The sequence below is a fragment of the Nerophis lumbriciformis genome, linkage group LG03, assembly GCF_033978685.3.
Source record: "Nerophis lumbriciformis linkage group LG03, RoL_Nlum_v2.1, whole genome shotgun sequence".
Classification (NCBI taxonomy): domain Eukaryota; kingdom Metazoa; phylum Chordata; class Actinopteri; order Syngnathiformes; family Syngnathidae; genus Nerophis; species Nerophis lumbriciformis.
Window position 1 is genome coordinate 32,859,310 of NC_084550.2, and position 15,691 is coordinate 32,875,000.

General features: G+C 42.3%; 1 protein-coding gene across 1 annotated transcript in view; it reads left to right on the forward strand.

The window, feature by feature from the left end:
- nudt3b (nudix (nucleoside diphosphate linked moiety X)-type motif 3b) overlaps positions 1-15,568 on the forward strand; it is a 31,073-nt gene extending 15,505 nt beyond the window's left edge. The window contains exons 3-5 of the mRNA XM_061937381.1: positions 6,673-6,717; positions 6,795-6,879; positions 10,482-15,568. Coding sequence (XP_061793365.1) covers positions 6,673-6,717; positions 6,795-6,879; positions 10,482-10,678 — 327 coding nt within the window. The 3' untranslated portion in view covers positions 10,679-15,568. The remainder of the gene's footprint in view (positions 1-6,672; positions 6,718-6,794; positions 6,880-10,481) is intronic.
- Positions 15,569-15,691: the final 123 nt, after the last annotated feature.

The following is a 15,691-nucleotide window of genomic DNA, read 5'->3' on the forward strand; positions in this document are numbered from 1 at the left end:
CAATTGAATATAAGTTCTGCTAGTTCTTTTTATTTACCATTTACACAATGTGACAACTTCACTGCTTTTTTTGTATTTTGACTTGAAGGGAGAATGTGTGCTAATCCTCATACCTTGCAAACTTGACTCATAATGATTAGGTTGAACTAGACTCCTATCAGTGTGTTTATGCACACCCTGACCTCGTGTAGACACGCCTTACATAACAAAAAAAAAAAATGTTACATCTTCTGAGACAAAGACAAGTTGTCCTTATCAGCTCCACAAAGTTAAGCGCCGCATACGAGAAGCACACAGGTGGACTTTTGGTCCCTGACTTCATCCCATTCATGCGGCAGTTGGCCCCCTTTTGCCTTCCCACATGATCTTGCTGGCAGCCTGAAGGGTGCGATATTGACGCCACGGTCCTGAGAGTGGAGTCAACAGTTATTTATAGACTGTAACTGGAAGCTGAAGATGAAGAAGACGCGGCAAAGACGCCAGCTAAGTGTCTCCACAGCTGAAGTTGACCTAACGTTCACCTTGACATCCACCCTTACGGTAGCTTTGGTTTTGAGAAAAGTGTTAAAAGTTGCGTTTTCGTTGATGTAGTAATCTTGATTCATTACAGTGGAACATACTTAGTCCAGCTTTCCAAAAGTGTTACAAACCTATTTTAATGATAAACTAAGTATTAGGTATGAAACAAACAGTAGTCCTAAATCAGCATGTGCAGGTTAGCCATGAGAGCTTATTTATTTATTTACTGTAAATTCCAGACTGTAAGCCGCTCCTTTATCCCCACGTTTTAAACCTAGCGGTTTATAAAACGGTGCGGCTAATTGATGGATTTTTCTTCGCTGACAGCCATAACGCAAATAGTTTTCATAAAATACTTGCAAAGACATTGAAATGGTGTGTTATTGTTTGTGCTACGTCGCCATCTTTTAGACGAGTATGCTCACTCCAGGTGCTTCCGGGTAATGGTCTGCAGTGTTTCCTACTGGTTAAAGCTTTATAGCCGTCCATAGCGTTCCTACTCGTATGGATTCTTCCTTTATCAGTCTGAACAACGTTTGTAAGTTTTACAATATAACTAAAACAATTCTTACTTACAAAAGCGTCCCATGTACTTCCCGGTTTAATGCCTTGAACTGAAAAGTATAACCGTCCATAGCGTTTCTACTCGTATGGATTTTTCATTCATCACTCCAAGCAACGTTTGTAAGTTTTACAATATAACTAAAACAATTCTTACTTACTAAAGCGTCCCATGTGTGATGTCTGTAGGAGTGTTTTCATGCATGTTTGTACATGCTATGGTAATGTAATCAAGCTAGCGTCGTCAGCATTAGCCAATATGCTAACACAGTTACTGTGTTATTAGTATTATTAACTTATTAACATGTGTGAAGTCTGTTTGCGTGCTATCGTAATATAGTGAAGCTAGCGTCGTTAGCATTAGCTAATATGCTAACATGTTTACGAGTGTCTGTGTTAGTATTATTAACTTACAATGGCATTCTCTTTGTATTGTATGTGTCACAAATTCCTCAGTAAATTTACCTAAACGACACCGTGGAGTTATTGAGTCTGTTTAGCGGATTGGAGTGCCAGCCTGCGCAGCTAGCGGGTCCATGATGATGACTTCTGTTTTGTTTGATCAACCGTTTTACTGCCTTGTTACAGACACCGTCTAGAAACAATTAAGGTATGCATATAAACGCTTACAAAATCCTTCTGCGTAAATAACTTACTTCACCAAGTATATATATGCGGCTTATAGTGTGGTACGGCCAATAAATTAAAACATTTGTTTTAATTTAAAGGTTTAGCGGGTGCCACTCATACACCGGTGTGGTTTATAGTCTGGAAAATATATACTTTCTTGTCATGTAGCTAGCCCAAGTGACGCCGTCATTCAAGGAGAGTCTCTGAGCACAGGAGAGAAGATGTTGTGCTTGAAGTGCACAAATATTGTACGAGATAAAGCAACAGTGATTCAGCATTTGCATGCAAACTGATATTGTGTACTTAATATTAGAGATGTCCGGTATCGGCCGATAAATGCTTTAAAATGTAATATCGGAAATTATCGGTATCGGTTTCAAAAAGTACAATTTATGACTTTTTAAAACGCCGCTGTACGGAGCGGTACACGGACGTAGGGAGAAGTACAGAGCAGTTGCGTCTCCCAGTCATACTTACCAACCCTCTCGATTTTCCAGAGAGAAAATCTCCATTCATCCGAATTTCACCCGATTTCCACCCAGACAACAATATTGGGGGCCTTAAAGGCACTGCTTTTGTGTGCCGGCCTAGTCACATCATACCTACGGCTTTTCACACACACAAGTGAATGCAATGCATACTTGGTCAACAGCCATACAGGTCACACTGAGGGTGGCCGAATAAACAACTTTAACACTGTTACAAATATGCGCCACACTGTGAACCCACACCAAACAAGAATGACAAACACATTTCGGGAGAACATCCGCACCGTAACACAACATAAACACAACAGAACAAATACCCAGAATCCCTTGCAGCACTAACTCTTCCGGGACGCTACAATATACACCCCCGCTACCCCCCTGAACCCCGCCCACCTCAACCTCCTCATGCTCTCTCAGGGAGAGCATGTCCCAAATTCCAAGGTGCTGTTTTGAGGCATGTTAAATAAAATAATGCACTTTGTGACTTCAATAATAATAAATATGGCAGTGCCATGTTGGCATTTTTTTCCATAACTTGAGTTGATTTATTTTGTAAAACCTTGTTACATTGTTTAATGCATCCAGCGGGGCATCACAACAAAATTAGGCACAATAATGTGTTCATTCCACCACTGTATATATCGGTATCGCTTGATATCGGAATCGGTATTTAAGAGTTGGACAATTATCGGAATATCGGATATCGGCAAAAAAGCCATTATCGGACATCTCTACTTAATATATAAGTGCGCTCTAAATAAAAAAAATACGGAATGTGTCGTGTTTCAGCTTGTGTTGTTATTGTTGGGTTCAGAAGAAGTCACACAATTTATGACACTCTTTTTAACTTCTATTGTCCTGTGCCAAGGACATCCGTACATCTTTGTCATTTTAACATTAGACACCTTTTTACCCGCACGCTGCCTCCCACTGTCATCTCCATGTTGTGATCACGACAAACCATGTTCCGACATCTACAAAGCAATTAGCTACCGGCTGCCACCTACTGATATGGAAGAGTATTACATGGTTACTCTGCCGAGCTATAGACAGCACCGACACTCAACAACAACACATCATTTGTAGATTATAATTACTTTGCAAAAAATATTTTTTTAAGATTTAGCATAATCTCCCACAGCACACCAGACTGTATCTCACGACACTAGTTATGCCGCAGCACAGTGGTTGAAAAACACTGCTTTAGAGGAACTAAACGGCTGCCAATTGTTTTAACACATGCTAAATCACAAAGAAATCATTCTGAGCATTAAGTAGGATGTCTCTGCTCATAAACTAATTGTCTATTGAGCTTTTCAAGATGCCATACGAGGCTCTAGGAGAGGATTTTACAGTAATGATTAATGAATAATTAAACAGTTGTCAGGCTGTAAGTGGAGCATCTATTAGGTTGTTGGAGTCTCAACGTTCTTAGGATCATCAGTCTTATATTCATACAATAGCTACTAAAAGTGGTTTACTATACAGCGGTACCTCAGTCTTTTGTTAGGAATCTGTTCCAAAAAGTCAGACAAAAATCAAATGATATAAAACTGACTCTTGTTGGCGAAGACGGCGATGAGCGCAGAGAGGAGGGAAAACTCAAGCGGACGCGCCACCTTCATATTTTGTAAAGGTGTTTATTTTCCCCCATCCTTGATAGAATAAACCTAGCATAGATTCTTCTTGTGTGGAACGACAACACAATAGAAAGTATTGGCTATTGATTGGTTCTTGATTGTGCTAAACAGTAGGATTATTATTATTAATGAAATAATTTCATAGTTGGAGCATTGAACTGTTTATGACCTAAGTATGTGTTTTTAACATATTTAGTAGTAAATGATAAACGGGTTATACTTGCATAGCGCTTTTCTACCTTCAAGGTACTGCTTTGACAGTATTTCCACATTCACCCATTCACACACACATTCACACACTGATGGCGGGAGCTGCCATGCAAGGCACTAACCAGCAGCCATCAGAAGCAAGGGGTGAAGTGTAGAAGGTGGGGATTGAACCCCAGTAACCAGCAACCCTCCGATTGCTGGCACGGCCACTCTACCAACTTCGCCACGCCGTCCCCGTAGTTGTTGTTCTTCTTGTTCATGTTGTTGTTCTTCTTGTTCGTGGTGTTGTTCTTCTTGTTCGTGTTGTTCTTCTTGTTCGTGGTGTTGTTCTTCTTGTTCGTGTTGTTCTTCTTGTTCGTGGTGTTGTTCTTCTTGTTGTTCTTGTTCTTCTTGTTCTTGTTCTTGTTGTTGTTGTTCTTCTTCTTGTTTTTCTCGTTGTTCTTGTTCTTCTTCGTGTTCTTCTTGTTGTTCTTGTTCTTCTTCTTCTTGTTGTTGTTCTTCTTGTTCTTCTCATTGTTCTTGTTGTTCTTCGTGTTCTTCTTCTTGTTCTTGTTGTTCTTGTTGTTGTTCTTCGCCTCCTCCATGCGTCATTGCTGTGGTTGTCACCCGGCCACTAAACAAAAATACTTCATCACATCCTGAGTAATTCCTCCAAGTTAGAACTGAGCTTCCGTGTGTTAAAACCCTGGTGTGTTTTTCTCTGCAAAACTTGGTCAACAGTCGCAGTTACGATTTATTAGCTTTGATGTTAGCATTCCGTGTTAGCATCGCGTGCATGCGTTGTCATTCCACATCTCTTAAGCAAACCTGCGATATTGATGTGGAAGATGAAGTGCATCTTGAATCAAGACACAGCATCTCCTTTTCACACCGCCCCTTGTAAGCAATAATGGCGCTTTTTGTTAAAGAAAACCTTTAACACAAAATATGCAACATTTTCCCCAAAAATGTCAAAGTGCAATTTTTTTTTTTTTAGTTTAGATTTTTTTTTTAATTATGTATAAAGTTTACATTTTTAATAAATGTTTTCTGCCTTTTTTGTTAAAGAAAACCTTTAACACAAAATATGCAACATTTACCCCAAAAATGTCAAAGTGTAATATTTGATGTGAAGTAACTGGAGCCTTGAATAGGGAAATAATTCATTATTTTTTAAGCAATGAGTTTAAAAAAAAAATCTAAAATTCTCAGCGATCCAAAAGGGTCCCACTCATACAAATGTTAAAAAAAACGCTTAAATCTCTCAATCAACTTCAGATTTATTCGCTAATTATACGTTTTTAATTTTTCAATGTGTATTTATTTTGATTTGTCTTTTTTTATCATAGAAAACTTAGTTTTTATATTAACAAAACACAAAAAATGCAACATTTTCCCCAAAAATGTCAAACTGCAATATTTTTTTATTTTTAGTTTAGTTTTTTTTTTAATTATGTATAAAGTTTACATTTTTAATAAATGTTTTCTGCCTTTTTTGTTAAAGAAAACCTTTAACACAAAATATGCAACATTTACCCCAAAAATGTCAAAGTGTAATATTTACTGTAAAGTAACTGGAGCCTTAAGTAGGTCAATAATTCATAACATTGATTTTGATTCATTATTTTTTAAGCAATGAGTTAAAAAACTCTACACTCATAACTGATTTATGTCCTTTTTTGTCATAGAAAACTTATTATATTAAAAAAACTGAAAATATGCAATATTTGTCCCAAAAAATGTTTCAAAGTGGAATATTTTATGTGAAGTAATTGGAGCCTTAAGCAGGTCAATAATTCATAACATTGATTTTGATTCATTATTTTTTAAGCAATGAGTTAAAAAACTCTAAACTTCTCAGAGATCCAAAAGGGTCCCACTTATACAAGTGTTAAAATAAGTGATACATGTTTTTTTTTATGCTTAAATCACTCGATCAACTTCAGATTTATTTGTTAATCATAAGTTTTTATTTTTTCAATGTGTGTTTTGTTTGATTTATGTCCTTTTTTGTCATAGAAAACTTAGATTTTATATTAAAAAAACAAAATATGCAATATTTGTTCCAAAAATTTTTTCAAAGTGCAATATTTGATGTAAAGTAACTGGAGCCTTGAATAGGTCAATAATTCATTATTTTTTAAGCAATGAGTAAAAAAAAAACAACAACCCTAAAATTCTCAGCAACCCAAAAGGGTCCCACTCATACAAGTGTTAAAAAAAATGCTTAAATCTCTCGATCAACTTCAGATGTATTTGTTAATCATAAGTTTTTATTTTTTCAATGTGTTTTTTGTTTGTGTCATGTCTTTTTTTGTTATAGAAAACTTAGCTTTTATATGGAAAAAACCCACAAAAAATGCAATATTTGTCCCAAAAAATGTCTCAAAGTGTAATATTTGCAGTGAAGTAACTGGAGCCTTGGATAGGTCAATAATTCATAACATTGATTGTGATCCATTATTAACTTTTTGAGCAATGACAGCTTTAAACAACAACAAAAAACCAGCAGCTTTATTAGTCAACATTGTAACTTTGTATGCTTACATTTTACATGTTTGCTCTTTTATTGCACTTTTTGATATTTTTATAGTCTGAATAGTGTAGTTGTGAGGTCTCACTGGTTGAATGTTTGTCTCTGGCAGGCAGGGGTGAAAGGAACGTTGGGTCGCTTGGTGGGCGTGTTTGAGGTGAGTTAATAAAGTCCAGTGTATTTGTACCTTTCAAGTGAAACTATTTATTTTATTCTCCTTCCACACGCACACAGAACCAGGAGAGGAAGCACAGAACCTTCGTGTACGTTCTGATCGTGACAGAAGTTCTAGAAGACTGGGAGGACTCGCTCAACATTGGTAAACAACACTCTGTTTTCTTGTCCAAGTGTAGAAACGTCATGGATCAACTCCTGAGGGGGTGAAATGACCCCCTTGTTTCCCCTCATATGCACACACTTCTCCATTACGGCTGCACGATTTTCAGGGGGAACAAAATGTTTTTTCTCACTCCAAAATTGCGATTCAATTTGCGATTTTTAAGTTTTATAAATATACATGCATAACATGAGTGAAAGAAGACATGCTACCTTTAGACCATGCGTGTCAAACTCTGGCCCGCCGATTATATACAGCGGTGGTGCCGCGGTAACACCGCATTCACTGCTAATTCTCATACTTGCCAACCCTCCCGGGAGTCTTCCAAACTTCAGCGCCACTCCCGAAAATCGTCACGTCTGCTTTTCAGCCAGTCCAAGTGCTGGCCCAGTCACATAATATGTGCGGCTTCAGCACGCACACACAATTGAATGCAACGCATACTTCATCAACAGCCATACAGGTTAAACAGAGGGTGGCCGAATAAAAAACTTTACCACTGTTAGAAATATACACCACACTGTGAATCCACACCAAACAAGAATGACAAACACATTTCGGGAGAACATCCGCACCGTAACACAACATAAACACAACAGAACAAATACCCAGAACCCTTTGCAGCACTAACTCTTCCGGGACGCTACAAGGTGTGTGTGTGTGTGGGGGGGGGGGGGTTTGGTGGTAGCGGGGGTGTATTTTGTAGTATCCCGGAAGAGTTAGTGCTGCAAAGGATTCTGGGTATTTGTTCTGTTGAGTTTATGTTGTGTTACGGTGTGGATGTTCTCCCGAAATGTGTTTGTCATTCTTGTTTGGTGTGGGTTCACAGTGTGGCGTATATTTCTAACAGTGTTAAAGATTTTTATACCGGCACCCTCAGTGTAACCTGTATCGCTGTTGATAAAGTATGCGTTGCATTCACTCGTCTGTGCGTACAGAAGCCGCACATATCTTTTGACTGGGTCTGAACGATGTTAGAATGGATGAAAAGCGGACGTGACGACAGCTCGTAGAGGACGTTAAAGCAGTGCATTTAAGGCACGCCCCCAAGACTGTAGCCCGGGTGGTTGAGATATAATGACTGATGAACGCCTTTGTTCGATAATGAAGGTTGCCTCAGCTCAAAGCCTGAGCCCCGACATTAATGAACTAGCATCCAAAAAAAGATGGCAGGTATCTGGCTTGGGCACATCAGATTAGATCAGTGTTGCAAACTGAGCAGTTTAAAGTCCTGAATGGTTGGTTTATTCATTATTTTATTTTCTAATTTATTAGCCTGTGGAAAAAGTTAATGTTGATATTTACCTCAGAAGGCTGCAAATAGAAAAGAAGCATTAAATTTTTATTTAAATTGTATTTGATATGCCATTGATATTTTTTTATTATTATTATTATTATTATTATTATTTGAAACTGGATTTTGCATGTCACTATAAAGTTATATAAGCCTTGCTTGTTCAATATTCAATGCAAAACTTGTTTGGGTCCCTATTAAAAGGTTAATTTGTTCAACCTTGGCCCGCGGCTTTGTTCACTTTTAAATTTTGGCCCACTCTGTATTTGAGTTTGACACCCCTGCTTTAGACTGTCAATCAACATACGGTATATTCTCAACTTCAGACTGCATCGGGATTTTAGGAAAATATATTTTTGTATTAGCCGCACCGAACTGTAAATGGCAGATATATACGTTGTGAAATGAGTTATTTACACAGAAATATTCTGTAAATGTTTATTTACATACCTTAATTGTTTCCACACGGTGTCTGTAACAGGGCAGTAAAACGGGTAATCAAACAAAACAGAAGTCATGGTCATGGACCCACTAGCTGCGCGAGCTAGCTCTCCAATCCGCTAAACAGACTTAATAACTCCACGGGGATGTTGTGGTGAATTTACTGAGGAATTTGAAAGTGAAACAAAACAAAAATAATGCTGTTGTAAGTTAATAACACTAGTGCTAATGCTAACAATGCTAGCTTACATTACGATGGCACGTACAAATAGGCATGAAAACATTACTATCAAACATGCGACCGTTTAGTAAGTAAGAATAGTTTTAGTTATATTGTACAACTTACAAACGCCGGAGACTCGAACCTGGGATTCAGGAGGAACAGTGTGGTTTTGGTCCTGGTTGTGGAACTGTGGACCAGCTCTATACTCTCGGCAGGGTCCTTGAGGGCGCATGGGAGTTTGCCCAATCAGTTTACATGTGGACTTGGAGAAGGCGTTGGACCGTGTCCCTCGGGAAGTCCTGTGGGGAGTGCTCAGATAGTATCGGACTGTCTGATCAGGACGGTCCTCTCCATGTACGATCAGTGTCAGAGCTTGGTCCGCATTTCCAGTGAGGGCTGGACTCCGCCAGGGCTGCCCTTTGTCTCCGGTTCTGTTCATAACTTCTATGGACACAACTTCTCGGTGCAGTCAGGGCGTTGGTGGCTGCAGGATTAGGTCTCTGCTTTCATCTGGCCAGGATCTTCAGCTCTCACTGGATTGGTTCGCAGCCGAGTGTGAAGCGACTGTGATAAGAATCGGCACCTCCAAGTCCCAGTCCGTGGTTCTCGTCCGGAAAAGGGTGGAGCGCCATCTCCGGGTTGGGGAGGAGTTCAAGTACCTCGGAGTCTTGTTCACGAGTGAGGGAAGAGTGGATCGTGAGATCGATAGACAGATCGGTGCGTGTATCGATCGGTTGTGGTGAGGAAGGAGCTGAGCCGGAAGGCAAAGCTCTCAATTTACCTGTTGATCTACGTTCCCATCCTCACCTATGGTCATGATCTTTGGGTTATGACCAAAGGACAAGATCACGGGTACAAATGAGTTTCCTCTGTCGGGTGGTGGTTCTCTCCCTTAGAGATAGGGTAAGGAGCTCAGAGTAAATCTGCTGCTCCTCCACATCGAGAGGAGCCAGATGAGGTGGTTCGGGCATCTGGTCAGGATGCCACCTGAACGCCTCCCTAGGGAGGTGTTTAGGGTACGTCCGACCATGGAAGACCCAGGACACGTTGCGGAGACTATGTCTCCCGGCTGGCCTGGGAATGCCTCGGGATCTTCCGGGAGGAGCTGGACTAAGTATTGGGGAGAGGGGAAGTCTGGGCTTCCCTGCTTAGGCTGCTCCCCCCGCGACCCACCTTGGATATGCCAAAGAAGATGAATGGATAAAAAATTTTAAATGGACTCTTATTCCTTTGGGCAAAAATTTTACTTAACTAAATATCAAACATTTTGAGTTAGTCCGTGTTGATGGGCTCGTATTGCCCTCCCATCTGAAGCTGAAATATCACCACAACCTGACATTTTTTTCCTTCTAGTTTGTTGTTACTTTGCGCTTCTTGGTCTGTGCTTAATGTGTGTGTAAGGCTCCGCCCACTCAGACAAAAAATTGCAAACGAGTGAAAAGAGGGCTCACTGTGTTCATTTAACTCCTCTGTTAGTTACATTTATTTTTTCCTGGTTGAAACGATCAATTCTGATTGGCCGACACGTCTGTCACTCACACGCCAACAAAAAGTCTGGATGTGGGTGAATGGTGCAGCCCTAGGGTCCGTGTCATACGGGTGTTGACGTGTTGTTGTCGCCCACAGGGAGGAAAAGGGAGTGGTTTAAAATCCAGGAGGCGGTGGACTTGTTGCGCTGTCACAAGCCCGTGCAGGCCACCTACTTCCAGGCCCTCCAGGAGACCTGCCCCACCAGCAACGGGACCCCTCTGGTGGCCACGATAGGCGGGGACCTGCCCCCCACCTACACCCTCACCCAGAGCTCCGTCTCGGATGTCAGATAACTAAAAACCTCTTCTTCTGCTCTGCCTTGCCAACTCTGCCGTGCCATGGCGGCACAGACTGCATGAAAACAACCTTTGCCCCCCCCCCCCCCCCCCCGGCCCTACGGACGCACCTTACCAACGCAAAGAAGGACCTTTTTACCGTCGTCATGTAAACGTGTGTATCTAGTGCTTTTCAACAGCCTCCATTTTCTTTCTCCGGCCACACCCCTCTTTTTAGATGCTCCCGTGTACAGTCTGGAACAATCACTCGGCGGGGGAGTGACAGAATGTCAACATTTCAGCGTTTCCTCCCACATATCACCCACTTCCTGTCCGTTTGCTTCGATTGTTTACATTTTTTGCCCCCCGGTAGCGTTGAATCCGCACCCCTCCCGGAAACTTCACCAGTCCGAGCACAAAAAAGCCTTGAACACTTTGTTGTCCACACCTTCTTTCTTGTCGGACACACCAAGACTCTCTTAGGCCGGCGGCGTTATATACTGTGAAACTGTAGGAGAGGACTTGTTGTAAATTATTTCTGTATAGATCAACTGGGGAGTGAGAATCCTGCGAGCATGCGAGACGGGTCCTTTTTGAAGTCTGCGTTCTGACACGGGCTGATTTCTTTCTGGACCACGGTCCTCCCAGCTGTGACCAGATGTTGTATGCGTGAAATGGATGGTGGCAGTGGAATTAACGCCGGATCTTCTGTCACCACCCTGGCGGGTTGGAGGGATCCCTTGTTTTTGGGGAAGTTGCTGACTGTGCAAGAAGAGGTCACCGCGAACAGGTTTTCCCTTCTTATCACAACGACTGAATACAAGCGACTTCCTCAACCAGTTCAAAAACAAACACGAGGAGTCTTTATTTTTATTGGCGCCTATCAGAAAAGGCCAAAGTCTGGGTTTACGACGGTCTTTCATGGAGTCTGGATGCGACTGTGGAGGGCGTTGACCTCGAAGGTCTGACGTCCGATCAGATACTTGGTCCTGGTCTAACGCTACTTTGTGCTAAACGTGGTGCTTGATTTGATTTGTCTGCTTTCAAAACGACGTCCCTGACTCCCAAGTTACCACGGTCTACAAGTGGACTGTAGTAGCAAGTTACCACAGTCTACAAGTGGACTGTAGTAGCAAGTTACCACGGTCTACAAGTGGACTGTAGTAGCAAGTTACCTCGGTCTACAAGTGGACTGTAGTAGCAACGTTTGGTTGAAGGTGTCCACTTTGACTCCCAAGTTACCACGGTCTACAAGTGGACTGTAGTAGCAAGTTACCACGGTCTACAAGTGGACTGTAGTAGCAACGTTTAGTTGAAGGTGTCCACTTTGACTCCTAAGTTACCTCGGTCTACAAGTGGACTGTAGTAGCAAGTTATCACGGTCTTCAAGTGGACTGTAGTAGCAAGTTACCACGGTCTACAAGTGGACTGTAGTAGCAAGTTACCACGGTCTACAAGTGGACTGTAGTAGCAAGTTATCACGGTCTACAAGTGGACTGTAGTAGCAAGTTATCACGGTCTACAAGTGGACTGTAGTAGCAAGTTACCACGGTCTACAAGTGGACTGTAGTAGCAAGTTACCACGGTTTACAGGTGGGCTGTAGTAGCAAGTTACCACGGTCTACAAGTGGACTGTAGTAGCAAGTTACCACGGTCTACAAGTGGACTGTAGTAGCAAGTTACCACGGTCTACAAGTGGACTAGTAGCAACGTTAAGTTGAAGGTGTCCACTTTTACTCCCAAGTTACCACAGTCTACAATTGGACTGTAGTAGCAAGTTACCACGGTCTACAAGTGGACTGTAGTAGCAAGTTACCACGGTCTACAAGTGGACTGTAGTAGCAAGTTACCACGGTCTACAAGTGGACTGTAGTAGCAACGTTTGGTTGAAGGTGTCCACTTTGACTCCCAAGTTACCACGGTCTATAAGTGGACTGTAGTAGCAAGTTACCACGGTCTACAAGTGGACTGTAGTAGCAAGTTACCACGGTCTACAAGTGGACTGTAGTAGCAAGTTGCCACGGTCTACAAGTGGACTGTAGTAGCAACGTTTAGTTGAAGGTGTCTACTTTGACTCCCAAGTTACCACGGTCTACAAGTGGACTGTAGTAGCAAGTTACCATGGTCTACAAGTGGACTGTAGTAGCAACGTTTAGTTGAAGGTGTCCACTTTGACTCCCAAGTTACCACGGTCTACAAGTGGACTGTAGTAGCAAGTTACCACGGTCTACAAGTGGACTGTAGTAGCAAGTTACCACGGTCTACAAGTGGACTGTAGTAGCAAGTTACCACGGTCTACAAGTGGACTGTAGTAGCAAGTTACCACGGTCTACAAGTGGACTGTAGTAGCAAGTTACCACGGTCTACAAGTGGACTGTAGTAGCAACGTTTGGTTGAAGGTGTCCACTTTGACTCCCAAGTTACCACGGTCTACAAGTGGACTGTAGTAGCAAGTTACCACGGTCTACAAGTGGACTGTAGTAGCAACGTTTAGTTGAAGGTGTCCACTTTGACACCCAAGTTACCACGGTCTACAAGTGGACTGTAGTAGCAAGTTACCACGGTCTACAAGTGGACTGTAGTAGCAAGTTACCACGGTCTACAAGTGGACTGTAGTAGCAAGTTACTACGGTCTACAAGTGGACTGTAGTAGCAAGTTACCACGGTCTACAAGTGGACTGTAGTAGCAAGTTACCACGGTCTACAAGTGGCCTGTAGTAGCAACGTTTGGTTGAAGGTGTACACTTTGACTCCCAAGTTACCACGGTCTATAAGTGGACTGTAGTAGCAAGTTACCACGGTCTACAAGTGGACTGTAGTAGCAAGTTACCACGGTCTACAAGTGGACTGTAGTAGCAAGTTACCACGGTCTACAAGTGGACTGTAGTAGCAAGTTACCACGGTCTACAAGTGGACTGTAGTAGCAACGTTTGGTTGAAGGTGTCCACTTTGACTCCCAAGTTACCACGGTCTACAAGTGGACTGTAGTAGCAAGTTACCACGGTCTACAAGTGGACTGTAGTAGCAACGTTTAGTTGAAGGTGTCCACTTTGACACCCAAGTTACCACGGTCTACAAGTGGACTGTAGTAGCAAGTTACCACGGTCTACAAGTGGACTGTAGTAGCAAGTTACCACGGTCTACAAGTGGACTGTAGTAGCAAGTTACTACGGTCTACAAGTGGACTGTAGTAGCAAGTTACCACGGTCTACAAGTGGACTGTAGTAGCAAGTTACCACGGTCTACAAGTGGCCTGTAGTAGCAACGTTTGGTTGAAGGTGTACACTTTGACTCCCAAGTTACCACGGTCTATAAGTGGACTGTAGTAGCAAGTTACCACGGTCTACAAGTGGACTGTAGTAGCAAGTTACCACGGTCTACAAGTGAACTGTAGTAGCAAGTTACCACGGTCTACAAGTGGACTGTAGTAGCAAGTTACCACGGTCTACAAGTGGACTGTAGTAGCAAGTTACCACGGTCTACAAGTGGACTGTAGTAGCAACGTTTGGTTGAAGGTGTCCACTTTGACTCCCAAGTTACCACGGTCTACAAGTGGACTGTAGTAGCAAGTTACCACGGTCTACAAGTGGACTGTAGTAGCAAGTTAACATGGTCTACAAGTGGACTGTAGTAGCAAGTTACCACGGTCTACAAGTGGACTGTAGTAGCAAGTTACCACGGTCTACAAGTGAACTGTAGTAGCAAGTTACCACGGTCTACAAGTGGACTGTAGTAGCAAGTTACCACGGTCTACAAGTGGACTGTAGTAGCAAGTTACCACGGTCTACAAGTGGACTGTAGTAGCAACGTTTGGTTGAAGGTGTCCACTTTGACTCCCAAGTTACCACGGTCTACAAGTGGACTGTAGTAGCAAGTTACCACGGTCTACAAGTGGACTGTAGTAGCAACGTTTAGTTGAAGGTGTCCACTTTGACACCCAAGTTACCACGGTCTACAAGTGGACTGTAGTAGCAAGTTACCACGGTCTACAAGTGGACTGTAGTAGCAAGTTACCACGGTCTACAAGTGGACTGTAGTAGCAAGTTACCACGGTCTACAAGTGGACTGTAGTAGCAAGTTACCACGGTCTACAAGTGGACTGTAGTAGCAAGTTACCACGGTCTACAAGTGGACTGTAGTAGCAAGTTACCACGGTCTACAAGTGGACTGTAGTAGCAAGTTACCACGGTCTACAAGTGGACTTTAGTAGCAAGTTACCACGGTCTACAAGTGGACTGTAGTAGCAAGTTACCACGGTCTACAAGTGGACTGTAGTAGCAACGTTTAGTTGAAGGTGTCCACTTTGACACCCAAGTTACCACGGTCTACAAGTGGACTGTAGTAGCAAGTTACCACGGTCTACAAGTGGACTGTAGTAGCAAGTTACCACGGTCTACAAGTGGACTGTAGTAGCAAGTTACCACGGTCTACAAGTGGACTGTAGTAGCAAGTTACCACGGTCTACAAGTGGACTGTAGTAGCAAGTTACCACGGTCTACAAGTGGACTGTAGTAGCAAGTTACCACGGTCTACAAGTGGACTGTAGTAGCAAGTTACCACGGTCTACAAGTGGACTTTAGTAGCAAGTTACCACGGTCTACAAGTGGACTGTAGTAGCAAGTTACCACGGTCTACAAGTGGACTGTTGTAGCAACGTTTAGTTGAAGGTGTCCACTCTGGAAGCAGAAGGCTGACAAGTGGCTCCATCTAGTGGTCAAGTTGACGACGTGCAGGCCGACTGAACATTGATTGGCTCCATAAAAAGACATTTCTCCCAGCCAAAGACCTCAGACCGGAAGCAACATCCTCACACTTGTTGGACACTGAGATGGTTCTAGAATAAAACTCAGCGCAGGACTGAAGATTGTAATATAAATGTGCCAACAATAAACACCAGTATTTCACGTACTGACTCGCCTTTTATTAGGCTTCTATGCTACACCGGTACCAGTGTAGTAGCGCGGTACTAACGAATCAACAACGGTACTATACTCTTTATTTTTTTATTTTATTTTATTTTTTTATTTTAAA